General features: G+C 46.5%; 10 protein-coding genes across 13 annotated transcripts; 4 read left to right on the top strand and 6 right to left on the bottom strand.

The window, feature by feature from the left end:
* Window positions 1-6: 6 nt before the first annotated feature.
* On the bottom strand, window positions 7-2,821 carry LOC136187301 (ankyrin repeat domain-containing protein 27-like). 3 transcript variants are annotated; one of them, XM_065974879.1, is made up of 22 exons: window positions 2,672-2,821; window positions 2,514-2,622; window positions 2,418-2,454; window positions 2,281-2,354; window positions 2,179-2,234; window positions 2,062-2,118; window positions 1,943-2,007; window positions 1,842-1,881; window positions 1,664-1,780; window positions 1,523-1,602; window positions 1,394-1,463; window positions 1,250-1,339; window positions 1,118-1,189; window positions 1,005-1,059; window positions 906-946; window positions 826-853; window positions 703-772; window positions 568-655; window positions 393-515; window positions 238-344; window positions 133-182; window positions 7-71 (listed from the first exon to the last, which is right to left on the bottom strand). In XM_065974879.1, exons 1-22 carry the CDS (start codon window positions 2,714-2,716, stop codon window positions 31-33), a joined length of 1,515 nt encoding a protein of 504 aa, XP_065830951.1. In that variant the 5' UTR covers window positions 2,717-2,821; the 3' UTR covers window positions 7-30. The 3 variants fall into 3 exon arrangements, with proteins under 3 accessions (XP_065830951.1, XP_065830952.1, XP_065830953.1); XM_065974880.1 differs by having other exon boundaries at window positions 571-655; XM_065974881.1 differs by having other exon boundaries at window positions 7-182.
* A 393-nt stretch (window positions 2,822-3,214) lies between these two features.
* Window positions 3,215-4,610, bottom strand: LOC136187309 (D-amino-acid oxidase-like). Its single transcript, XM_065974891.1, has 7 exons — window positions 4,345-4,610; window positions 4,176-4,293; window positions 3,699-3,764; window positions 3,580-3,637; window positions 3,426-3,527; window positions 3,312-3,382; window positions 3,215-3,265 (listed from the first exon to the last, which is right to left on the bottom strand). The coding sequence occupies exons 1-5, from the start codon at window positions 4,551-4,553 to the stop codon at window positions 3,463-3,465; spliced, it is 516 nt and encodes a 171-aa protein (XP_065830963.1). The 5' UTR covers window positions 4,554-4,610; the 3' UTR covers window positions 3,215-3,265; window positions 3,312-3,382; window positions 3,426-3,462.
* Window positions 4,589-6,360, bottom strand: LOC136187303 (D-amino-acid oxidase-like). Its single transcript, XM_065974883.1, has 10 exons — window positions 6,006-6,360; window positions 5,837-5,954; window positions 5,699-5,781; window positions 5,581-5,646; window positions 5,463-5,520; window positions 5,301-5,402; window positions 5,179-5,249; window positions 5,010-5,127; window positions 4,853-4,960; window positions 4,589-4,808 (listed from the first exon to the last, which is right to left on the bottom strand). The coding sequence occupies exons 1-10, from the start codon at window positions 6,296-6,298 to the stop codon at window positions 4,635-4,637; spliced, it is 1,191 nt and encodes a 396-aa protein (XP_065830955.1). The 5' UTR covers window positions 6,299-6,360; the 3' UTR covers window positions 4,589-4,634.
* On the top strand, window positions 6,267-7,677 carry LOC136187308 (GPN-loop GTPase 3-like). 2 transcript variants are annotated; one of them, XM_065974888.1, is made up of 8 exons: window positions 6,267-6,316; window positions 6,395-6,462; window positions 6,510-6,618; window positions 6,669-6,756; window positions 6,815-6,894; window positions 6,946-7,280; window positions 7,336-7,467; window positions 7,519-7,677. In XM_065974888.1, the coding sequence occupies exons 2-8, from the start codon at window positions 6,418-6,420 to the stop codon at window positions 7,567-7,569; spliced, it is 840 nt and encodes a 279-aa protein (XP_065830960.1). In that variant the 5' UTR covers window positions 6,267-6,316; window positions 6,395-6,417; the 3' UTR covers window positions 7,570-7,677. The 2 variants fall into 2 exon arrangements, with proteins under 2 accessions (XP_065830960.1, XP_065830961.1); XM_065974889.1 differs by having other exon boundaries at window positions 6,315-6,462.
* LOC136187305 (peroxisomal membrane protein PEX13-like) lies at window positions 7,349-8,630 on the bottom strand. Its single transcript, XM_065974885.1, has one exon. The coding sequence runs from the start codon at window positions 8,611-8,613 to the stop codon at window positions 7,582-7,584; it is 1,032 nt and encodes a 343-aa protein (XP_065830957.1). The 5' UTR covers window positions 8,614-8,630; the 3' UTR covers window positions 7,349-7,581.
* A 39-nt stretch (window positions 8,631-8,669) lies between these two features.
* On the top strand, window positions 8,670-9,282 carry LOC136187563 (coiled-coil domain-containing protein 86-like). Its single transcript, XM_065975191.1, has 4 exons — window positions 8,670-8,718; window positions 8,763-8,892; window positions 8,951-9,025; window positions 9,091-9,282. Exons 1-4 carry the CDS (start codon window positions 8,681-8,683, stop codon window positions 9,154-9,156), a joined length of 309 nt encoding a protein of 102 aa, XP_065831263.1. The 5' UTR covers window positions 8,670-8,680; the 3' UTR covers window positions 9,157-9,282.
* On the bottom strand, window positions 9,032-11,657 carry LOC136187557 (uncharacterized). The gene is made up of 14 exons (XM_065975184.1): window positions 10,804-11,657; window positions 10,575-10,755; window positions 10,391-10,521; window positions 10,269-10,337; window positions 10,128-10,215; window positions 10,028-10,077; window positions 9,938-9,978; window positions 9,833-9,892; window positions 9,724-9,781; window positions 9,599-9,670; window positions 9,496-9,550; window positions 9,420-9,445; window positions 9,276-9,369; window positions 9,032-9,216 (listed from the first exon to the last, which is right to left on the bottom strand). Exons 1-14 carry the CDS (start codon window positions 11,650-11,652, stop codon window positions 9,164-9,166), a joined length of 1,827 nt encoding a protein of 608 aa, XP_065831256.1. The 5' UTR covers window positions 11,653-11,657; the 3' UTR covers window positions 9,032-9,163.
* Window positions 11,658-11,705: 48 nt separating this feature from the next.
* Window positions 11,706-14,171, top strand: LOC136187554 (uncharacterized). Its single transcript, XM_065975180.1, has 9 exons — window positions 11,706-11,817; window positions 11,874-12,347; window positions 12,395-12,844; window positions 12,894-13,001; window positions 13,052-13,308; window positions 13,361-13,459; window positions 13,510-13,670; window positions 13,735-13,876; window positions 13,929-14,171. Exons 1-9 carry the CDS (start codon window positions 11,715-11,717, stop codon window positions 14,109-14,111), a joined length of 1,977 nt encoding a protein of 658 aa, XP_065831252.1. The 5' UTR covers window positions 11,706-11,714; the 3' UTR covers window positions 14,112-14,171.
* Window positions 14,172-14,234: 63 nt separating this feature from the next.
* LOC136187561 (transmembrane protein 17B-like) lies at window positions 14,235-15,068 on the top strand. The gene is made up of 4 exons (XM_065975189.1): window positions 14,235-14,333; window positions 14,383-14,486; window positions 14,545-14,658; window positions 14,713-15,068. The coding sequence occupies exons 1-4, from the start codon at window positions 14,261-14,263 to the stop codon at window positions 14,962-14,964; spliced, it is 543 nt and encodes a 180-aa protein (XP_065831261.1). The 5' UTR covers window positions 14,235-14,260; the 3' UTR covers window positions 14,965-15,068.
* Window positions 14,948-20,320, bottom strand: LOC136187320 (uncharacterized). Its single transcript, XM_065974899.1, has 17 exons — window positions 20,231-20,320; window positions 20,075-20,174; window positions 19,952-20,025; window positions 19,836-19,894; window positions 19,692-19,775; window positions 19,516-19,636; window positions 19,317-19,447; window positions 19,212-19,262; window positions 19,045-19,160; window positions 18,904-18,991; window positions 18,728-18,844; window positions 18,506-18,676; window positions 18,158-18,446; window positions 17,976-18,108; window positions 17,312-17,921; window positions 17,162-17,210; window positions 14,948-17,123 (listed from the first exon to the last, which is right to left on the bottom strand). Exons 1-17 carry the CDS (start codon window positions 20,266-20,268, stop codon window positions 15,044-15,046), a joined length of 4,311 nt encoding a protein of 1,436 aa, XP_065830971.1. The 5' UTR covers window positions 20,269-20,320; the 3' UTR covers window positions 14,948-15,043.
* Window positions 20,321-20,421: the final 101 nt, after the last annotated feature.

The raw sequence follows: 20,421 nt of genomic DNA, 5'->3' as shown, positions 1-20,421 counted from the left end.
CTCGAATCATCAATCATCTTCTAATTTATTTCATAAATCGGCAATTCTCTTTCTAGGATAATTTAGCTTCACTGATATCAGTGAAGAGCTGCAGCATGACAAGAAAAGTAAAGAGAATTCAGGATAGTTTGCCTGAAGCTCGTTCTTCCCAACGTCTACCCTGCAGTCGTCCAACAATTCCTCTACATCATAAAACCAGCATTATAGTCACTCGCATGTTTGTAAACGTCTGATTACCCCAGTCCCTGCGCAGGCGGCGGTGTTCGGCTTATGACGTTGGGTTGCCCTTTATATGGCAGTACTTTGATAGAAGCCGGTAGCTGCTCCAAAGCGGAATAGGTACCCTAGAATTTATGTGCAGGAAATGCTGGCGAAAAATTAATTCTACGCACGGTATTTTCCGCCTTTGCCGCGCCTTTCTGTGTACTCGTCTCTTTTTTCTTTTTGGACTCTTGTTGAACTGGTCCTTGCGGCTCGACGCCTAGGGACACCGAATTCTCTTGTAATGATACTTCCTATGCACATAACACTCGTAATGAAGTAAGATTTCGTAGCTAAGCGCCATACGACTTCTTCCGTTTGCTCCATAATGAGAGGAGAAAGATCGGTTTTCAAAATAAATTGCACCGCCGCTTGAAAAGTGACAAGCGTGTACCTTGTATAAATATAGCGATGATTTCGTCTAATTTGTAGGCCGTTTACCCCAAGTCTGCCTTGCTTGACGTGGACCAATGAAAATTTTCTACGTAGTAAAGATTACTTGGCAAGTAGTCTGCGTGTACAATCGTGAGAGCGAGTAAGGACTTTTAATGATTGGACACTCACTGCACTTGGCCTGGATGATGACTACAACCTGTCGCGACGAAATAGCAAAATTGGCAATTCGATAATCAGAGCAAACTAACCAGCAAGGGAATGAGATCGTCAGAAGCGAGCGACGGAATTCCTAATAACAAAAAAAAGGACGTTAGTTTGGATTTTCGTCCGGTAGTCTCAAACTATACCTTCACTTCCTAACAATACGTCTGCTCCAGTCTTGGCAGCTTCACTAATAAGCTCCTTTACAGAAAAGCGCAGGTGAAACATTCTAGTCCGAGAAAACCGTCTCGTGCAATACCAGGCACTGTTTCATGCATATCACTTTGTCAAGCGGATTGGTGTGCCCATCTAGAGAAGCTAGTTCTACGACCTTTGGTACACAAACGCCAAATTGCGCGCAAACGAAGACTTTAAGACTATTCTACTGTACTGCTTCTGGGGTGGGACGGCACAAATGCTCGGCAACGCTCAAATCTTTAGCGGTGATCCCATGAAATCGACGACAACGAGCAAGCAAATCCTAGCACACAACGTAACGAGGATATGAACATTGGAAGGTATCCCCCTACTGCACCTCATCCAGTTTTCGATGAGCGTTCTTCACAAAATGAAACATCTTGTCGTGGACACCGCCCATTAGAAGACTAATTCCAAAATATAGAAATATCCCCCCCCCCCCCGCCCCTCCGCGTTAATAAATTGCCTTTCAATGGCCACTTGTATCATCGTTTCCCCTCTCTTATCTATAGTCGAATGATTGGACTGAAGTGCAGCGCGCGCCTCCTATAATAAAATTACTCCACAAAATTGATACTAAATAAACGACATCTTCTTTTTCGCGTGCCTGAACGGCTTGAAGACAAAACGATTCCAATTTGGACGCAGCTTGATCCAGGTATCCTTCGACGATGACGTAACTTCGATTGAACGTCGTTATCATCTTCCACAAGTTGTGCACGACCTGAAGAAAAAAGCAAAAGCGCGCTCGCGAGACGCACAAGACGATTCGTTTGAATACACGCCTTTTGCAAAGACGCGTGTGACTTGAGAAGTTGAATGCATCTGAAAATATTTTTAAAAAAATGAGATCAGATTGCCGTTGCATCCGCTTCTTTTATCTTACTCGGCTGATTTTGGCTGTTCTAGTTTCCAAACCGTGGGACTCCCTTCATCAGCGTGGTTGCATGACTGTGGAGGATACTATATCTCCCTTTTCATTAGCGAAATCCGTGCCTGTATTACCTGCAAATCAGGGTCTAGTGTTCTATCGATGAGGAGGATTTTGAATTGTTCATAGGACTGAAATGGGAAAAAAAGCCTATGTCCTTTGAGTCAATTTTAATCTGAGTCCTTCCCAACCTTATTGTATCCCAACTCTTCGCTCAGTATCGCACTTTTGAAAGAACCCGAAAAACCTAAATTCATCATTGGAGAGATTAGACGAGAATAATGAAATTTTACCCGAAATTGCGTGAATCCTTCCATCTTCAATTTCGAATTCCACATCCTTTCCTTTACGTTTAGTGACGTATCGTCTATAGAAAAAGAAGAGTCAAAGTCCCGCATTATTTTTTCCTATCGTCGAAAACGAAGCCGACCCTTTGAAATAGGGAGAAGGACGCAGCACGTGGAGCTCTGCGGAGAACCGTTCGATCAATCTTATGTCGCGCTACGAGTTCAACAGCGACACGTACCGACAAACTTCGAATCGAAATTGCGCGATCGAGGCAGAGAAGACGTTTGCGGGATGCAAATCGTACAGCAATCCGCCTGAGCCTTGATATAAATGGCCTCAAACGTTGTCTAGAACACAGTAACAACGCTCTCGTGGAAGAAGACTAAACGCGCTGACCTGGAGTGCCTTGAAAAAGGGATTGTACTCGATGTCGTCGTTCATACGTACGTCCCGGATAAATAGTATAGTTTATTGACAGCGACGTGTGACTAGAGTCTGCTGCTAAGATGGTCATGAGACTGCAGGAACCGATAAGCGTAGTCACGTTCGAGAGAAGGTCTGCGGACGATGCCAAGCGCTTGATAGGCCAAATCCGTTGCATGTGCAGCACAGCCCCAGTGAAGACTGAGCCCGCCACCCGCATGTCCATAATTGTGCACAACCTAAACGCAATTGCGTCCCTACGCCTTATTACTCCTTATTACTGAGTGATCTACCTGTAAGGGACTAGATGTTGCAGAACAATTCCATTGTTCTCGTTCGAGTCGAATGCCCTCTTGACGAACTGGTCGCAAACCAGTCCACTCGCCAACAATGCGAGCTTTCTGCACTCAAAAATATAGACGCGTAAATATTCCTCGTCGTACACGTACTTTGAGACTTGGCTCAAGCCGGTAGCATTTGTCAAGTATGCTTGCCCTATCTGCTGGACTTGATTCTGTACTCCAATTTCCATCTTGTAACGTTCCTCCGATAACCACGTAATCGTCACTTGAATCAGAAACAAAAAGCATGATATAGAAACGGTTTTGTTTACCATGGAAGGACGTAGGCAATCCCCTCCTCAGTTGTGGCACCTGTGAAGTGGTTAATCCACGGTGCCTCTACCTACAGAAGCACTAAGACAACATAAGAGCTAAAATTTAGCCACCTTTATTATCTGTCCTCTGACGGGATAAACGTTGTGGTCATTCAGCAAATCGCGTGATCCAATTCCACTGCAATTCAAGACTACATCGTATTTGCCTGAGAACTGAAAATTTTATATATTAGTTTCCTCTTCGGACTTTCATTGAGAATTTCACCTCTGATAAAGACAAGATTTTTCGCTGATAAAATCGAACGGCAGAACGTCTTCGTAAGCTGCAGAAATCAAAACAATTTATCTTGGGAGCCGATCTAACTGAGATAAAAGCAGTCAAACCTTTCGGTCAGCCATTTGCAATATCGATTTCCCTGCACCCTCATAGACACGAAGTAGTAGCCGACGCTAAAAAAACAAGTTTTTGATAGGAAAACTGTCTCGGTTCGTCTTGCATGAAATCACAGGTGTATCAATAAAATATCAATGCAAAGAAAAGCAAAGGACCGTTTTTCTGATACAGCGCGTACAAACTTTGAAGAACCGAAAACTATGTCTCGGTACTCAGGTACCAAGACAAAAAAAGATTGAAATGGCTCTTAGGTCACGTAAATATACCTCAAGTTCATATCGATGCCTTCCAGTTCTTCTGGAATGATACGTCGATAGCTAATGACGGAGTCCTTCCAGAAAGGATCTCCCTAAAAAGTTTTGTCAGTAAAGTTTAATTCTGTGCATAATAGCCTATCACTCATAAAAAATACTGAAAACATGAGGAAAGGGTGTGGAGTGAGTGTAATGACTGATAACAAACCCTACATCAAATTCTTCGGTCGAGAAGAATTGATATCCAGAACATTGAGCAACACCCATTTTCCCGGCTATGTCCTTCTTTCTCAAAAATCGCAGCCAAGCGTACGTTTCCCTTCCCCAATGGCTTGAAGAAAGCGAAATAGATGATAGCTAGGTCTAATTGCATTGGTCTCACTCGACTTTTTCCACTGGAGTTTTTGAACCACACAGGCGAGGCTTCCAAAACCCGGGTGCTCCATCGCTTGTCGTGTTAGGCGAGAATTCGGACGCGTAGACGTCTACGACGTGCCTAATGTGGTCTTTTTCCAAATTTGCAATCAGATGCAGCGTCGACGATAAGCCAATGACCCCGGCCCCGACAACAGCGATGCGCTTTTCGCTCATTTTCGCTGCGACGCCACTTGTGGAAGTCCCGGATGAACAGGACAGAATGTTTATTGACAGTGGACATGTCGACACGCGGAACTAAAGTCTGCTGCTAAGATGGCTATCAGACTGCAGGAACTGATAAGCGTAGTCACGTTCGAGAGAAGGTCTGCGAACGATGCCAAGCGCTTGATAGGCCAAATCTGTTGCATCCGCAGCGCAGCCCCAGTGAAGACTGAGCCCGCCACCCGCATGTCCATAATTGTGCACAACCTAAACGCAATTGCGTCCTAACGCCTTATTACTGAGTGATCTACCTGCAAGGAGCTAGATGTTGCAGAACAATTCCATTGTTCTCGTTCAAGTCGAATGCACTCCTGACGAGTTGGTCGCAAACCAGTCCACTCGCCAACAATACGAGCATTCTGCACTCAAAAAAATGAACGCATGAGTATTTCTCGTCATGCGCCGTACTTTGAGACTTGGCTCAAGCCGATAACATTTTTCAAGTATGCTTGCCCTATCTATGGGACTTGATTCTGTACTCCAATTTCCATCTTGCATCGTTCCTCCGATAACCACATGATCAACACTTAACAAAAAAACTACAACATAGAACACAGTTTCACTTTTGCATAAATACCATGGAATGACGTAGGCAACCTCCCCCTCAGTCATGGCAACTGTGAAGTTCTTAATCCAGGGTGCCTCTACCTACAGCAGCATCGAGACAAAAGCGCGCACATAAGAGCCAAACTTAGCCACCTTCATTATCTGTCCTCTGACGGGATAAACTTTGTGGTCATTCAGCAAATCATGTGATCCAATTCCAGTGCAATTCAAGACTAGATCGTATTTGCCTGAGAACTGAAATTCGTGCACGAAATTTCTTTAGTCTCCTCTTTAGACTTATATCAAGATCTTTACTTCTGACAAAGACAAGATTTTTCGTTGGTAAAATTGAATGGCAGAACGTCTTCGTAAGCTGCAGAAATCAACCAAGTTATCTTGAGAGTTGATCTAACTGAAATAAGAGTAGTCAAACCTTTCAGTCAACCATTTGCAATATCGATTCCCCTGCACCATCATAGACACGAAATAGTAGCCAACGCTTAGAAAACCAGGAAAAAATATTGAAATTCACGTCATGCAAAATGCTATACGTTAAATTCATATCGATGCCTTCCCATTCCGCTGGAACGGCACGTCGATAGCCAATGACGGAATCCTTCCAGAAAGGATCTCCCTAAAAAGTTTTGTCAATAGATCTACGTATACATGACCCCACCCCTACACTGTACATCAAATTCTTCGGCCGAGAAGAGATTATATCCAGAGTATTGAGCGACACCGATTTCCCCGGCTATGTCTTTTTTTCTCAAATATCGCAGCCAAGTGTACGTTTCTCTTCCCCAGTGACTTGACGAAAGCGAAATAGACGATAGCTAGGTCTAATTGCATTTGCCTCACTCGACTTGTTCCACTGGCGTTTTTGAACCGCAAAGGAGAGGTTCCCAAAGTCCGGCTGCTCCATCGCTTGTCGTATTGGGCGTGAATTCGGACGCGTAGACGTCTACGACGTGCCTAATATTGTCTTTTTCCAAATTCGCAATCAGATGCATCGTCGATGATAGGCCAATGACCCCGGCCCCGATAACAGCGATACGCTTTTCGCCCATTCTCGTCGTAACACGATTGCGCACGTGACTTCGAAGTCCCTGCGTCACCTCCCGGAAAAGTCGTGTTTTGGCCCAGTGACCCATTCTTTTATATAGTCCGCAGTACGCTCTAATATAGCATAATAGCTATGGCAAATGTTTTGACGCTGGTTATCCCTCTGTTCGCTCCAACATCTGTAGTCTAAAGCACGCTATCGTCAAAAATGCGATATGCTCAACTTGTCATGGGGCCAGCTGGAAGTGGAAAAGTACGGTGTCCAATTTCGAATCGGGTTTTTTACAGAAGTTTCTGTAGTCCACCTACTGCTCAGCTCTCGTCCGCCACTGCGAGACGATTCGACGCCTCGTGCGAGTCATCAATCTCGATCCAGCAGCAGAGCACTTCAATTATACTGTATCCATAGGTAAACGTACCTGCTGCAAGTTGCTATGACTGAGACCGCATCATGTTTAGACGTTCGCGATTTGATTCATCTCGACGATGTGATGGAAGACGACGAGCTGAAACTCGGTCCCAATGGAGGACTCGTCTTCTGCATGGAGTAGCTTGTCCATCTATCAGTCAATAATAATAATAATAATTAATAATCTGAAATTTAGATATCTGGTAAATCATCTTGATTGGCTGCGTGATGAGTTAGACGAAGGCGAGGATGACTACTTCCTAATTGACTGTCCAGGCAGGCAAATGTTCCCCCTAACCCTAACCCAAACCTAAAACCCATACGTAGGACAAATCGAGCTTTTTACTCACATTCCCGTCATGCGTCAAATCGTCGACACACTTCACAGATGGGATTTCCGCATATGCGGCGTATTTCTCGTCGATTCCCAATTTCTCATCGACGGAGCCAAACTCCTGTCAGGCGTTCTCACAGCGATGTCGGCGATGGTTCAACTGGAAATACCTCACGTCAATGTCATGTCCAAAATGGATCTGCTCACGGCGCAACAAAAACGAAAACTAGAAAGCTATCTCGACGTCGACACCGACTTATTGATAGATGAAATTAAAGTCGATATGACGTCTAAGTATTTCAGTCTCAACCGAGCCCTGGCATCACTTGTGAGACTTCTAGGCTAAGGCGTTTTCATTTTGTTATTTATCAATATGACGTTAGATCAGTGACTACAGTCTCGTCAAATTGCGGCCTCTAAACGTAAAGGACGAAGACTCGATTGGCAGGCTCCTCTACGAAATTGACATTGCTATTCAATACGGTGAAGATCTCGAGCCACGAACCAATTTTCCCGTAAACAAAAAATATTTAATCCCCCACTCTTTATAAACAATTTTCGTTTAGGAAGCAGAAGATGTCGAAGACGAAGGAAGAACAGAAAACGTGGCAGAATAGAACTTTGTTAAATTACATATTCCCACCATTACTAGTGCCACTTCTATTCCCGCTCCGTTTTCCCAATATCTTGACGTAGTTACTCGGCACGAGACCCCGCGTCCCAGCCAAAGCGGCGAGCACCCATCCGCGTACCTTCGGTTGTTTATCGCGCGGCGCCAACTGCATTTCATCTCCAGCGCGAAAACTCAACTCGTCCTCGTTGCCGGCATCGTAATCATAGAGCGCCCTCACAACGACGTGATCCCCGTTGCCGGACACCCACGCCTCGTCGTCGTCGTCATTTTCCGACGACGACGACGATGACGAAGAGGCAACGGTCGATTTGATCAGACGCCAGATGAGGAAAGGTCCACCGAGCGCAATTGCGAGAAAAATCAAAAAAGGCCAAGACGACATAGATTGATCTTCTCCACGTCCTCCTCCTCCTCCTCCACCACCGGCCTCATTCCATTCGTCGGCGAGAGGATTTCCCCCGGTCGTCGAACGCCGCCTCAAACCGAGCCATCGTGCGAGTACATCAACGACGTAGAAGAGAATCTTAACGACGGTAAGAGCGGAAAAGATTTTGACGAGATGACCGCGAAGTCGACTAAAATGATCGGCGACGCCGAGAACGGCTCGAAACGAGCTATAGACGGCGTGAAACGTCGAATCCAACATAGCGGCTACCGAACCGACGGCGTGAACAATCGATTCGATCGATTGGAAGGCGCCGCGACTGCCTTCTTCGGCGCGACGAACGAATTCGCTCGCTTCGGCGCCGCCCATTTCGTCGGGACGACGGTAACCGTATGAGCCGTACGGTGAATAGTTGTTGGTGAAGCTCGCGTACGGACTACCGTAGCCGCTGCCGTACATACCACTGCCGCCGTACATTGGGCTATATGGCGTGTAGCGATTTGGGTTGTAGAACGATGTGGGTGTGTAGCTGGTCGGTCGAGGTCGAGGCGCTGTCGGCGGTGGTGGTCGCGATGAGTCGACTGATGCCGATTGCGAAGCCGTTGTGCCGGCTTGCTCCCATGGTTTGAGAGGCGAAGTCATGAGGGTCCTTGCGGGAAGCCGGGATCTGTTGATATTCTTCCCGCTGTGCTCCCGTATTTGCCCAAGCATGACCAAAGCGAAATCGTGGAAAGACGGCGGTGTCAAGTAGGTAAATTGGTTGCGGGGACTTTTACGCGTTGTCTCTTTAGAAAGTCGAGCATGATCAAAGATAAATCGGCGCGTTCTCGATGGAAACAGAGAATGAAGCAGAAAGAAGACAGAAAGGCCGTGCAGGAGTACGAACGGACTTTGAAAGAGGAAGCGGCGCGACAAAAAGAGGCAAGCACGTTGACCTAAAAGAGAAATAACTCATTTTGTCACTACTATCTGTGTCCAGGAGAAAAGAAAGAGGATCGAAGAGAAACAAAAGAAGAAAGAAGAAAATGAACGAAAATCTGAAGTCGTTCAAGTGGTGAGTGAAAAACTTTACCTGTATTTGATTGTTGGTAATTAATTAATTAATTAATTAAATGACAGATTCGAAATCCAGCCAAGCTAAAAAGACTGAGCAAAAAACAGTGGAAAAAGATTCGAAAATCATAGGGAAACTTTATTGATTTTCTGTAGTATTATTCGCTCCGTCTTGCCCTGGTTCGTGGGATGCTACAGTACAGCGCGTTCGAAGTAGAACAGCTTTTCTATTCATTAAATTCAAACTTAACTGTTTAATTCTGCTGCGTCGTCTGTATTTCCGTCTTCTGCCTCAGAATGAATTTGCTGTTCTTCAGCCAAACTTCCAGCCAAACTTCCATTTACCTATGCAAAATAATACAGCTATTGCAATCACGCTACTGTGTTGACCCAACTGATGCGCGATGCTGACTAGACGAAGCTAAATCAAACGTGGTGATAGTCGAGTTTCATTGACGTCAACAAACCAACCTCTTGATAGCGGAGACTGTCGCCGCGAATTTCTGGTCTCTAAAGCGGCTAGGCGCTGCAAAAGACTCGTACAACAATAGCACTTTTGTGTAGTCTAGAATACCTCTTTCAACATCTGCATCTCTTGGCTTTGCTTTTCCAACTCTCCTTCAGCGTCAGTTCGCTTTTGCCGTTCCTGTAATAACATAGAGTGGCACGGGTTTTACTGCCAAGGATAAGGAACCTCACTGTCTCCAGTTCACGCTTCAGTTTCTGCTGCTCTAAATCCCTTTCTTCATCCGCTTTTCTACATACAGGGCTAATAATGATCAGTGAGGCAAAAACAAGAAGTTCCTGCCTTTCTCTCTCTTGCTCCGCCAAGCGATCAAGCTCCCGCTTCTGCTTGGCTTCCATCACTCTTCCAGACACATTCATGTAAGTCAATAAAAAGCCAGCCTAATACCTCTTTCTTTCCTCTTCGTCAGCACGTCGTCTCTCCTCAATCTAAGATCAAAAATAGTCAACTGGACATTTGAATTTTTTTGTGCTGCACCAAGTTTCGCTTGACGTTTTTCTTAAACCACTCATCCCAGAGGTGGGTATCTAGTTACAATTATTAATAGTAAAAACGTTGCACTCTCTGATTTACCCACCTGCCCACGGATCTGTCACAGGTTCAAATGACTTGGAAAACTTCTGACCCATTTTCTCCTGCACTTCCTTATGAAAGCAACCGTCCATCTAACATCGTCCAGAATACGGAAACAAAACATATGAAACGCTAGCCAAAGTACCAAAGTTTGAAACTGCCTCGCTTTCAATTTACAACTATGATTCACTAGCCAGTGTTCAACGGCTGAGAGCTACAAAAAATATTAGCAGGAATCTGTTTTATAGTCAACCATCACACTCGTACCGTTTGGCATTGAAGTAGTCCTGATCTGTTTAAAAGCAACAGTCCAGCGCAGAACCACGGTAGCAGATCAACACCCATAGCAATAATACACTGATCCCATACGTAGCTAACAACGTCAATAGATAAATACCCTTAACGCGTCTCCATTTAAATTAAGGGCAGAAGAATAGACCGCGTAGCTCACCAACAAACAGTCTCCGGGCTGGCGGATGCAAAAGATTCCTTAGTCTCTTGTAGAAGGGGACGTCATCTCTTGATGCACTTGGGTTGGCGAGAGATGATTGCAGCCCCTCAAGCAACTCCTGATCGTTCACTTTCAAAAGCGATTCCACCTTATGACCAAGTTCGTTTGCTGCACTCTTACTCTACTCACAAATAATTGAGACATTCTCCCATACAAAATACAACGTTACCTGACTCATTGGCATTGAAGATAGGGGTCTCCTTTCCAACAGAGTCATATACATCTCGATGAGAACCGGTAGGGAATGTTCCGTGCAATTTGCAGTGAGGACACAGCTGACCAATGGAACAGCCAATAGGTACTCTGCTTCGGAAAGTTCTGATTCATCTCGATTCTCTCTCCTCCACACATCATAATATGACAAAACAGATTTCATTGCATTTATCCACGTGTGATTTTTTACTAATAATGATCCCATTGTTTCTTCGCCAAACGACTGCAACATTCCTTCTGTTTTTAGCCCAATTTCAAAATCTCGTTTTGAAGCCGTTTTCTCTTCTCGATCCCTGCGTCGTTGTCGTCGCTTTCGCCAATACTCGTCAGCATGACGTTGTGACGTCAAACGAATCTTCCATACTTGGTATCGAAGTTTGGGGGACAGGTCTCGATTGAAACAGCTTCCGCGAATATTTTCAATAAGATCAGGCCATTGCGATAGCAAGGCGGCCGATGAATCGGCAACGGCGTCTCGAAGGAGTTTGACGCTGGTTTGTCGGTCTTCTTCCCCTGTTTCCGTTGCCACGTGCTCGCGCACGTGCTTGTCCAATGTCGACGAAATTCGCCGATTCAGAGCAGCGAACGTCGAGCGTTTTCGAATTTCGGCCGTTGCACGGTCAATTACATGCGTCTTTTCGGCATCAGACAAATCGGCGAAAGACCGAACGCCCGTTTCGTCGAGTTTTTGTCGAACGGCTGAAAAGAGAAGAGACGACGCCGATTGCCATTGCTCGCTTTCAATAATCTCCCTCTTAGCGCTTTCCGTCCAGCGAGGCAGCGCCAACGATTGGCGACGATCCATAGAGACGCGATAAACAAATCCAAATGATTCGCGATGAGCTCACGTGACGACAATTAGACACGATGATGTTGAGAGCAACAGCTCTACTGCAGCTTGCATTTCTCGCCGCCGTGCACGCTGAAGATGCCGCCACCGACGGGCTCGATTACGTTGAAAGGCCAAAAGGTTAAATAAAAGGAGGGTGTGGTTTCCATTCCCACGGTTCCTCTTCTCTGTATCAGACACAGTAGAAGATATCGTCTACATCGCAACTCAGACAGACTATACCGGCTACGATATCTACGTCGACGGCGTGAAACAGTCGCACGGCGACGGACCCGGCGAATCGACGATGGTTTACGTTCCGTACAGAGACTCCCATCTGGTGGCGCTCCGTTTCAAGAGGCACAAGCGAGGACAGACGTCGACTAGCAACTTGATGGCATTTATTGGCTCAATAGAAACGCCTATCCCTAACGAAGTGTCGGTGACGAATGCACGCTGGCGTTGCACCAAAGCCAGTCGAGACTCAGACGATAATGATTGGATAGAAGACGATTTCGACGACTCTCGTTGGCCGAACGTCGAAGAGCTGGCAGCCAATGGAGAGGAGCCGTTTGGTACGGCAATCGACGTCAGTAGTCAAGCCAAATGGATATGGGCCAATGTTCCGGCTACAAAAATAATATGCAGGGGATGGCTGACGACGTCACCAGGTAAAAGAATAATTTTCGATGATGATGATGTTGAGATTGTTTTTTAGATACGCTTCGCATTGCTGTCAACAAAGGAGTCAATTTCACAATTTATGTCAATAATCGACTGCTCGGTTATGGGACGTCGGGGAAGACTTATTCGTTTCTGCTTCCAGGAAGTCTCTTTCATTTCGTTGCCGTCAAAGCGCAAGCAAGGGACGACGCAGAAAATCCGTCCATTCTTTCTGCACTCCACATGCCCGCCTATCCGACAGGCGTCTCCGGTAAATTGTGGCACTGCGTCAACTCAAGTCAATTCGTCGAAGACGACGATTCGCTCGTCAATTGGACAGCTGAAAACTACGACGACAATTCGTGGCCGCAGGCACGACAGTTGGCCTTGCACGGCGACACTCGATGGGGGGAAAATCAAATGGACATCAGTCGTCACGCCATATGGGTATGGACGGACACCAAGTCGAGGACAATTTACTGCAGAGCCAAAATGGCATCAGACGGTACATGAGAATGACAGTGGGGTTATCTACTTCATCCTCTTGTTTTTAGTTGCCACTAGAGGAGATAACCTTGATGACGTGACGGCCCCTGTCTCTTCTCCGTCGTCTGAGCAGGAACAAAGTCGGCAAAGGCTTCCAATTGAAATGCGAGCGCCTCGTAAGTTCGCCTGCCAAAGAAAGCGCGCTCCGTTTCGATTATTCTTCTAGATATGTCCGTTGACGTTCTCAACGCGTCTCAAGTGACGATGGAATTGTTTGCTCAACGATATTTGTCAAAGAGTCGGCCGCTAATTGTGAGAAATGGAGCGAAAAAGTGGCCGGCCATTGGCAAGTGGTCGAATGAGTATCTCAAGAAAAGAGTAGGACACTACGAAGCCGAGATCACGTTCTCCGATTCCGACGTCTTTCACTTCTACGGAAACAAAAGAGATTTTAGGACCATGACAATCGCTGAATACTTGGACGTAATTTTCAGTTGGGCAATTAAAACACAGTAGTATGTACACTATTTTTTAGGAGTTTAGTGATTCCAAGAAGAAAATGTACATGGCGCAACAAGACGTTTTTAAAGAAATTCGAAAAGACGTTATACAGCCCTGGTTCTCTCATATTCTGGTATTTATTTTTATCCTTATTACGTCTAGAGTACGTTAATTGTCGCTTAGGAACTACAAGACGTCTATTTGTGGATGGGAGCAGGCAATCAAGTTACTCCAGCCCATTTCGACAATTCAGAAAATATTATGAGCATGGTGGCTGGACGCAAGAGAATGAGGCTGTACGAGCCGGCAATGACGTCCTATCTGTACGCTCAACTTCACAATAAGTACAAGAAGATCAATGAGCGAAGCGTATGACTAAGAACTAAAATGATCTATGTCGTTACGTAGGCATACTGCGATCACAAGTGCGATTCCTAATCTGACTGCCGTCAACTATAAAAAGTTTCCGGACGCCTATCACGCAAAGGCCGTGTTTGCAGAGATAGAAGCCGGCGATATGCTTTTTTTGCCGGCGTATTGGTGGCACGAAGTAAACAACTGAAATCGACTCTTCTAAATTATTCTACGGCGAAATTGTTTAGGTCACGTCGTATGGAAGGAATATCGCGGTCAATTGGTGGTTTGATTCTCATAGCGACATGCTAAACGCCTTCTTTGAAGACTACGTGAATAAATTACCGCAGACGAAGTGGGGCGTCGAGGACGAGAAATTGAGAGAAGAGCTTCAGCAGGATATGAGTCAAAACGAGCGAGACGAACTCTAAATATAACACTGCTGTACCAGTTTCAGTTTCACGAATCTTAGACCTACACTCTTTTCCTGACCGGTCAGAAACGCGAGCTCGTGTTGTGCCGCCGCGGGTTGCTGCGGAACGATTTGTTGATCTCACCCGGATGTCACGCTGTTTCACGCATGGCCGAGTCGTCTGGACTGAAAAGCCGTCTCGTTTCCATATCGCAAGCGTCGAAAGAGCCTCTTTTGGGAGGTAACCAACAATTTTATCTATTAGTAGTGCTGTTAGTGAGCATTTGTAGGAGGCGACATCGTTTCGAACTTGCCCCTGCAAATGACGCTGTATTTCAACGTCTGTTTTTTTCCTTGCTGGCTCGCAACTTGTCTCTACGTTTTGTCTATCAAAGTAGCGTTTACCAAAGTCGCTTTCCAACTGTGCAACGCCTTACTTTAGTCTCGTGTAGTTCGATTCGTTGCCCTCTCACTACAAGTTCGTCCTCATAACAATATACGTCGTGATGAGTGTCGTTGAAGCGATACGACTATACCTAGGATACAGAGGAAATCTTCAGGAAAAAGTACGAATTGATATACAGTATTTAGCCCCACGGTGGTCATGGTTACTATTGCAGGTGCCAGAAATGGCCGGATTCTGGCTTTTAACTTTAGTCATCCAGACCCCTCTCGTGCTCTTTCTTCTCATCAACGAAGGTGCCGTTGTTTTGCCCTTGGAAAGAGCTGTTCACATTCCACTGCTTACGTTTCTCCTTGGAGAAATTGGCTTCGGATTTTGGGCCATTCGGATAATGACCAAATCGCAGACAGCCAAATTTCATTTGCTTCAATTCAACGAGCTCAATCCAACTATTAAAAAGCAAAATTGACACTGATACTTAAGCAGAGATATACATACATATATTGCTGTGCAAACAAATAAAGACAAACACAAATCAAACGATCCGCTTACGGGTTATCAGGAAAGCGCACAACGAGATTCCTACCCGCAAGATTATAACCAGTCAGTGTACGAACGGCAGCAGCCGCGTTCTGATAATTCTCGTACGACACAAAAGCGCAGCCCTTTCGATCGAGAATGCGCACACCCAGCACGTACCCGCATCGCGAGAAGATCTTGATCATATCTCTCACCGTCACCTTCGCGGCAAACACGTTTCCAACCCACACGGAAACGGACTGATCGCCCGGACGACGACCCTTCCTCGGTGCCACGCCGGCGGATCCCTGATCATTCTCCGGTCTCGGCGACTCCTTTTCTCGTTTGTATGTCTCCTTCTCACTTTCCGCCTCCACTTCGACGTCGTCGTCATCGTTGTCGTCGTCGGAAACGTACTCACCTTCCAGTTTTCCGGCCAGTAGAGAGTCCAATGCGGGTCGAATTTTGATGTATTTTCTGATGGCTGATTCGCTGCGAACGCGACTGAATCCCATGTCCATTAGCTGCTGAACGCGAATTCGTTCAAGTTCTTGAGTGGCGTCGATGCATCGCTTATCTAATTTGAGAACTTCTTCAAATGCGAGTTCGGCATCGTTGTACTGTTTCAAGCCGGCTAAAGCCCGCCCCTTGCGGAAGTAACCCTTTGCCCATTTGGAAGCCAGTCGGATGGCCGTATTGGCATCTCGCAAAGCGCGATCGTACTGTCGGAGACGATCGTAGCAGAAGGATCGGTTGGCATGATAACGATAGTCATCTCGATGCAATCGAATTGCTTCGGTGAACAGATCCACGGCCGCGTTGTAGTGACCCAATTCGGCTAACTTGTTGCCTTTCACGGCAATCTGTCGACTCTTCAGAACAACCAGATCCAAGTCCGACGGCCCATTCTCCGTCGCTCCTTCCGCCGCCTCCGCCGCTGCCGTAGCCGACGGAGTCCTACCGCTACGAGGAGGATTCGTTTTATTGGCACTTGGTTTGCTGTTTCCACTTTTGACTGAAGTTGATGACGATGGTGCTGGTGGAGCTGGTGCACTGGTTGAATTACTTCCTTTACTTGCCGTCATCGGAGTAGTGGATTTTTCAGCGCTGCTACTGCTGCTTTCATGGCGCACTCCACTCTTACTAGCAATACGGCCAAAGAAGGCGCTATTCGTAAACAAAGTCTCTTCCTCAAGCAATTCCCCTCTGTCACTCTCCTCCTCTTCGTCTTCCTCCTCCTCCCTTTCTTCTATATCATTTTTATTTGTCTTACCATCATCATGATGCTGCTGTGACTGTGACTGATTACGCTCGTTTGTTTTCTTATCTTTTCCGCCTCGATTTTCCGTCGATTTTTCTTTCTTTTCTTGTTTCTTCTTCTTCGTTGCCTCCTTCTTCTTGCGATTCTTTGCCTTCTTGCGCTCCACTTTCTGCTTCTCCTTTTCCTCTTCTTCCATGAGCTCTTTCGCCAGTCTCTCCGCCTCTTCAATCTGTTTCTGTGATACGGTTGGCTTTTGCCACAACTCCTCTCGTTTCTTCTTCCTCTGCTCCAAATAGGCTAAAAACGTCGCCGGAACGCCCTCGCCACCCCAAACCCCCTTGTCTCCACGAAAGTCGTAATCGTCATCGTCGTCATCTTCGTCATCATAATCATCGTAATCATCGTCCCCATAATAATTATACCCGTCCAAACCGCCGTCTTTGGCGGAAAAAACGCCGCTGCCGCTTCCGTTGCTACCCCCGCCGCTTCCTGTCGCCGAAGCCGCGGCCGCCGAACCGGAACAGAATATCTCAGAAAACAATTCGAACATTTCGTCGAGCGTCATTCTAAATGATCCTCCGTCGCCGTCTCCGCTAATTCCTGCTCCTTCTTGATGAGTTAGACGCTTGTAGGCAGCCGATATGCGCTGAAATTTGTCGGTTGCTTCGTCCTTGTCGTCGATGTGCTTGTCTGGGTGCCATTCGAGCGCGAGACGTTTGTACGCCGATCGGATCGTTTCCTTGCTGTCGCTCGGCTTCACTTGGAGTATGTCGAGCGCCTCCTGTCGTGTCAATTCCATCGTTGTCTCACCACCAGAGAGATCTTGCAGAAACGTGCGCTCGTCTCCACTTCCCGGATCAGAAATTTGTCAACATTCGTCACCTACTATTTTAAAAACGTGAATTTTAATGAGAACGAAAGGAGAGAGTCATAGGCTACATGTACTCCACACTTCGAAAAAATACAATGACCCTACGTCACGAAGTTGGAGTAATTAATTGATTAATCATGCATGTATTGAGAAATAGAAATTAGCAGAGTGATTCGGCATTGATATTTAGAATGTCTTCCTCGTCCGTATTCCCGCCGCCCACCTTCTCCCCTTCTTCGTCGCTTTCACTATCCCTCTTTTCTGGCTTGAAAAATGTTATGGTAACGCTACTTTCATCTTCTTGCAGAGCAGAACAATAGCTCACGACGACCTCCTTCTCCTCCTCACTTTCATTTACATTGACTTGCTCGCCACTGCAATCATCATCATCATCTCCACCACTCTCCTCCTTTGGTGCCGGGCATTGAACAGTTGGAGGAGGAGACGAGCTCGTCAATCTCAAGCCAAGGGGCGACACAGGCGGCGGCACATGATTGAAAACGACATCAGAAGGACTCTGCCTTAGATTCGCTTGACTGCCGCCGCCGCCGCCAACGTAGGCAGACAAGCTGAATGAAGACGACTGCTGCAGTGGCATAAGACCAACGAGAGACCGTTCCGAATTGGCGCGCGACGGAACGGTACTGGAGACGCGCGACATGCTCAAATCGCAATCCTGCATGAGCCCGAGCAATTCTTCCGACGTCGGCCCGCCTACGTGTGCTTCGTCGGCGCGATTTCGATGCAATTCCAAAGCGGTAGCCAAATCCCACAACTGGAGAGAAACGACTCTAATCGTTATGGAAATTCGTTTTTGGGGGGAGGGTACCTGTATGCTTCCGTTGGAATGACCGGTGATGACGTACTGACGCGAACGAGATCCCATTCGACTCGCCGAATCGCACTCGTGTACGCAATAGGCCGTGATATTGCTTCCGTCAATAGATTCAATAACGCAAACCCTTAACATACAATCAACGTCTTTCCTTTCGAACTGCCCTTTCGACCTACCTGCTTCCATTTGACGCCAAACGCACGAAGATCTTCTTGGACTCGGGAACGACTCGTTGGACAAAAACCTGATTTTCGTCGCGATGTCCAAACGGGCCAATGGAACAATTGTACATCGCCGCCGCCGTCGCTGCTGCCGTCGCAGACGATCCCGCCCCTGCACCAAGATCGTTCCCCTCAAGTGATATGACTTTGAATGAGGAGAGTGGAGTCGATCCCGGTTGAGTCGAAATGCGTCCGCGAAAACGGGAAATACTCCACGTGCGAACGTGACTCAATTCAGAACAAACTAATCGCGTGACGTCAAAACTCGGCGACGACGACGACGACGACAAAGACGATGCTTACCTGATACCAAGTGTTTTTCGCTGAGCATGACTTTTTGGATGGGACTTCGATGCACGGTAAACGTTTGGAAGAGCTGAGTGCCCTGACGAACCGTTTCCGGGTGCTGAACGATAATACGGACGACACCCGCTCGCGTGCCGTACGCAATTTCAATCCAATTTCCACTTGAACCTGAAAAAATCATATCTATTATCTTGACTATTCTCTTTGGATGATGGTTACAGTAATTTGGGGTGAGGTAAACGCTCAGGGATGTAACTGGTTCGTGATCGGGATCTTCGTAGAGGTCGTTCACCAGAAGCTCGTTGTCTTTCATTCGCAAAGGGAATTTCTCCATATCTATATAGGTAGAACAAAACAAAATTGAGATGAGTTACAGTAGCTACGATGCTGTGCACCTATATAAGATATGGAGCCCGTCACACATCCGAGTATAAGAAAAGAACCTCCCGTATCGTAACTTGTTATTGGCTTGACGCTTTGTTGCTAGCATAAACGCTTATATCGACTTTTTTTTCATTTCTTCCTTCCATCCTAACCTGCCACTGGTGTGTCATTGCATGCCAGACAACGACCTTCCCGGATTTGCTTATGGCGACCAATTGGCTTCCAATAAAGAAGAGCGCATCGACGCGAATGCTCATGTCCTTCGAGGCTTTAATAAATAGTATAGAGAATTTAGAAAGATGGACCGCGCGGGTAGTACCTATCTCCGAATGAGAACCCAGACTGCAACTCCACAATCTGATTTTACTTCCTAAGCGATCGCTTACAAATGACGAGCGACAAAAATAAATATTTTTATAAACACCTGTTGCTATGGCAACCATCTGATCAACTCTATTCGTTCCGACGACTTTTGCGTTGAGTGCCATGTGATCGGGCACCGCCGGCAAGAGGGGGCTGATGAATGCCAAATTCCATCCGACAAACTCCTTCACGCTATTTTTTAGAAGAAAAAAAGACACAACGAGTAAAATGTAGGCGGAAGAGAGAAGTCGTCGCTTTACTAGTAGCAACAGATGCATCGGGCATACGAAATGGCCAGCCAGTTGTAATGGCCTTTGATGTGAAGTACCTGTCGGCCATAGGGCATAGGCAATTCCCCGTTCTCGCACAGTAATGCAGGATCTGCACAAAAAAACAAAAAAAATCGATTTTTAAAAATTGAAAACTGCGGATGTACCAGGAGGCGGGTGGAGATAGCCGTGAAAAAGAATGTCGCCGCACGACGATTTATCCTGCTCCGTACACAACATGAGACGATGAACTATATGAGAAGAAACTAAATCGCCCCATTTTAACCGGTCCCTCTTTTCTTTTGTTTTACCGAGAGGCTGAATGCCGTAATATTCAGCTTCGTGTCGAAGCTGCTTCAAATCCACCTCTCTGGGTACGAAACGAGCGATCGCGGCATCGTTCTGTCTCGTCGCGATGACGACCTACTTGACATTGAGTTCCTTTGTTCGAAGGAAATTGAGAATGACGGCGAACAGCTTTGGATCGCGATCGATGAAGATCTAAACGGCGACTGGAGGACGATTTTCGTCGTCGAGTCGTTTTTCTTACTGATCCGTCTTCGTCTTTGATCACAGGGATGCGACCGCTAAGTAACGTCGTAAAAAACGAGTCGGGAATGGCAGTCAGTGTTTGTTTGGACGTCGAAATTCTAAGGAGACGTCGCACCTTGAGTTTGGGGCGTAACGCAAAAGAAAATGTTCTTACTTTTGACCGCCAACGTTCAACCTGACCACCTCGCTCATCGTCTGCCGTTCGAACTGGCGAGGGCACACACGCCACAGCGCATTTTAAACGCTAATACGGGAACGTGAGTGCATCATTGCCGAAAATAGCTGCAGCTGTTGCTTCGGAAAAAATTGAGATGCAAGACGTCGAAATGATCTGTAGTGAAAAGT

Source organism: Oscarella lobularis, chromosome 5 (genome assembly GCF_947507565.1).
Source record: "Oscarella lobularis chromosome 5, ooOscLobu1.1, whole genome shotgun sequence".
Taxonomy (NCBI): domain Eukaryota; kingdom Metazoa; phylum Porifera; class Homoscleromorpha; order Homosclerophorida; family Oscarellidae; genus Oscarella; species Oscarella lobularis.
The sequence above is the reverse complement of the archived record's forward strand: the minus strand, read 5'-3'. Positions and strand labels throughout refer to the sequence as shown.

Coding starts and splice junctions, on each gene's coding strand:
- LOC136187301 (XM_065974879.1), bottom strand. CDS start 2,716: ATGAACGACGACATCGAGTACAATCCCTTTTTCAAGGCACTCCAG. Junction 2,355..2,417: donor CCTTCTCCCTATTTCAAAGG/GTCGGCTTCGTT, acceptor CTTTTTCTATAG/ACGATACGTCACTAAACGTA. Junction 1,781..1,841: donor CACACGCGTCTTTGCAAAAG/GCGTGTATTCAA, acceptor TTTTTTCTTCAG/GTCGTGCACAACTTGTGGAA.
- LOC136187309 (XM_065974891.1), bottom strand. CDS start 4,553: ATGAGCGAAAAGCGCATCGCTGTTGTCGGGGCCGGGGTCATTGGCTTA. Junction 3,765..4,175: donor TCTCGACCGAAGAATTTGAT/GTAGGGTTTGTT, acceptor TTGTTTTTTTAG/CGTCGGCTACTACTTCGTGT. Junction 3,528..3,579: donor AAATCTTGTCTTTATCAGAG/GTGAAATTCTCA, acceptor TAAAATTTTCAG/TTCTCAGGCAAATACGATGT.
- LOC136187303 (XM_065974883.1), bottom strand. CDS start 6,298: ATGGGTCACTGGGCCAAAACACGACTTTTCCGGGAGGTGACGCAGGGA. Junction 5,782..5,836: donor TCTCGGCCGAAGAATTTGAT/GTACAGTGTAGG, acceptor AAAACTTTTTAG/GGAGATCCTTTCTGGAAGGA. Junction 4,961..5,009: donor GGCTTGAGCCAAGTCTCAAA/GTACGGCGCATG, acceptor TTTTGAGTGCAG/AATGCTCGTATTGTTGGCGA.
- LOC136187308 (XM_065974888.1), top strand. CDS start 6,418: ATGCGATATGCTCAACTTGTCATGGGGCCAGCTGGAAGTGGAAAA. Junction 6,895..6,945: donor CTTCCTAATTGACTGTCCAG/GCAGGCAAATGT, acceptor ACCCATACGTAG/GACAAATCGAGCTTTTTACT. Junction 7,281..7,335: donor ACCGAGCCCTGGCATCACTT/GTGAGACTTCTA, acceptor ATATGACGTTAG/ATCAGTGACTACAGTCTCGT.
- LOC136187305 (XM_065974885.1), bottom strand. CDS start 8,613: ATGACTTCGCCTCTCAAACCATGGGAGCAAGCCGGCACAACGGCTTCG.
- LOC136187563 (XM_065975191.1), top strand. CDS start 8,681: ATGACCAAAGCGAAATCGTGGAAAGACGGCGGTGTCAA. Junction 8,719..8,762: donor TGGAAAGACGGCGGTGTCAA/GTAGGTAAATTG, acceptor TTGTCTCTTTAG/AAAGTCGAGCATGATCAAAG. Junction 9,026..9,090: donor AATCTGAAGTCGTTCAAGTG/GTGAGTGAAAAA, acceptor ATTAAATGACAG/ATTCGAAATCCAGCCAAGCT.
- LOC136187557 (XM_065975184.1), bottom strand. CDS start 11,652: ATGGATCGTCGCCAATCGTTGGCGCTGCCTCGCTGGACGGAAAGCGCT. Junction 9,671..9,723: donor TGAAGCGTGAACTGGAGACA/GTGAGGTTCCTT, acceptor ATGTTATTACAG/GAACGGCAAAAGCGAACTGA. Junction 9,217..9,275: donor CGACGCAGCAGAATTAAACA/GTTAAGTTTGAA, acceptor GCTGTACTGTAG/CATCCCACGAACCAGGGCAA.
- LOC136187554 (XM_065975180.1), top strand. CDS start 11,715: ATGATGTTGAGAGCAACAGCTCTACTGCAGCTTGCATTTCTCGCCGCC. Junction 11,818..11,873: donor TTACGTTGAAAGGCCAAAAG/GTTAAATAAAAG, acceptor TCTCTGTATCAG/ACACAGTAGAAGATATCGTC. Junction 12,845..12,893: donor AGCCAAAATGGCATCAGACG/GTACATGAGAAT, acceptor TCTTGTTTTTAG/TTGCCACTAGAGGAGATAAC.
- LOC136187561 (XM_065975189.1), top strand. CDS start 14,261: ATGGCCGAGTCGTCTGGACTGAAAAGCCGTCTCGTTTCCATATCGCAA. Junction 14,334..14,382: donor GAAAGAGCCTCTTTTGGGAG/GTAACCAACAAT, acceptor GAGCATTTGTAG/GAGGCGACATCGTTTCGAAC. Junction 14,659..14,712: donor GAGGAAATCTTCAGGAAAAA/GTACGAATTGAT, acceptor TTACTATTGCAG/GTGCCAGAAATGGCCGGATT.
- LOC136187320 (XM_065974899.1), bottom strand. CDS start 20,268: ATGAGCGAGGTGGTCAGGTTGAACGTTGGCGGTCAAAA. Junction 19,637..19,691: donor CTATCTCCACCCGCCTCCTG/GTACATCCGCAG, acceptor TTTTTTGTGCAG/ATCCTGCATTACTGTGCGAG. Junction 17,211..17,311: donor TATCAATGCCGAATCACTCT/GCTAATTTCTAT, acceptor GAGTACATGTAG/CCTATGACTCTCTCCTTTCG.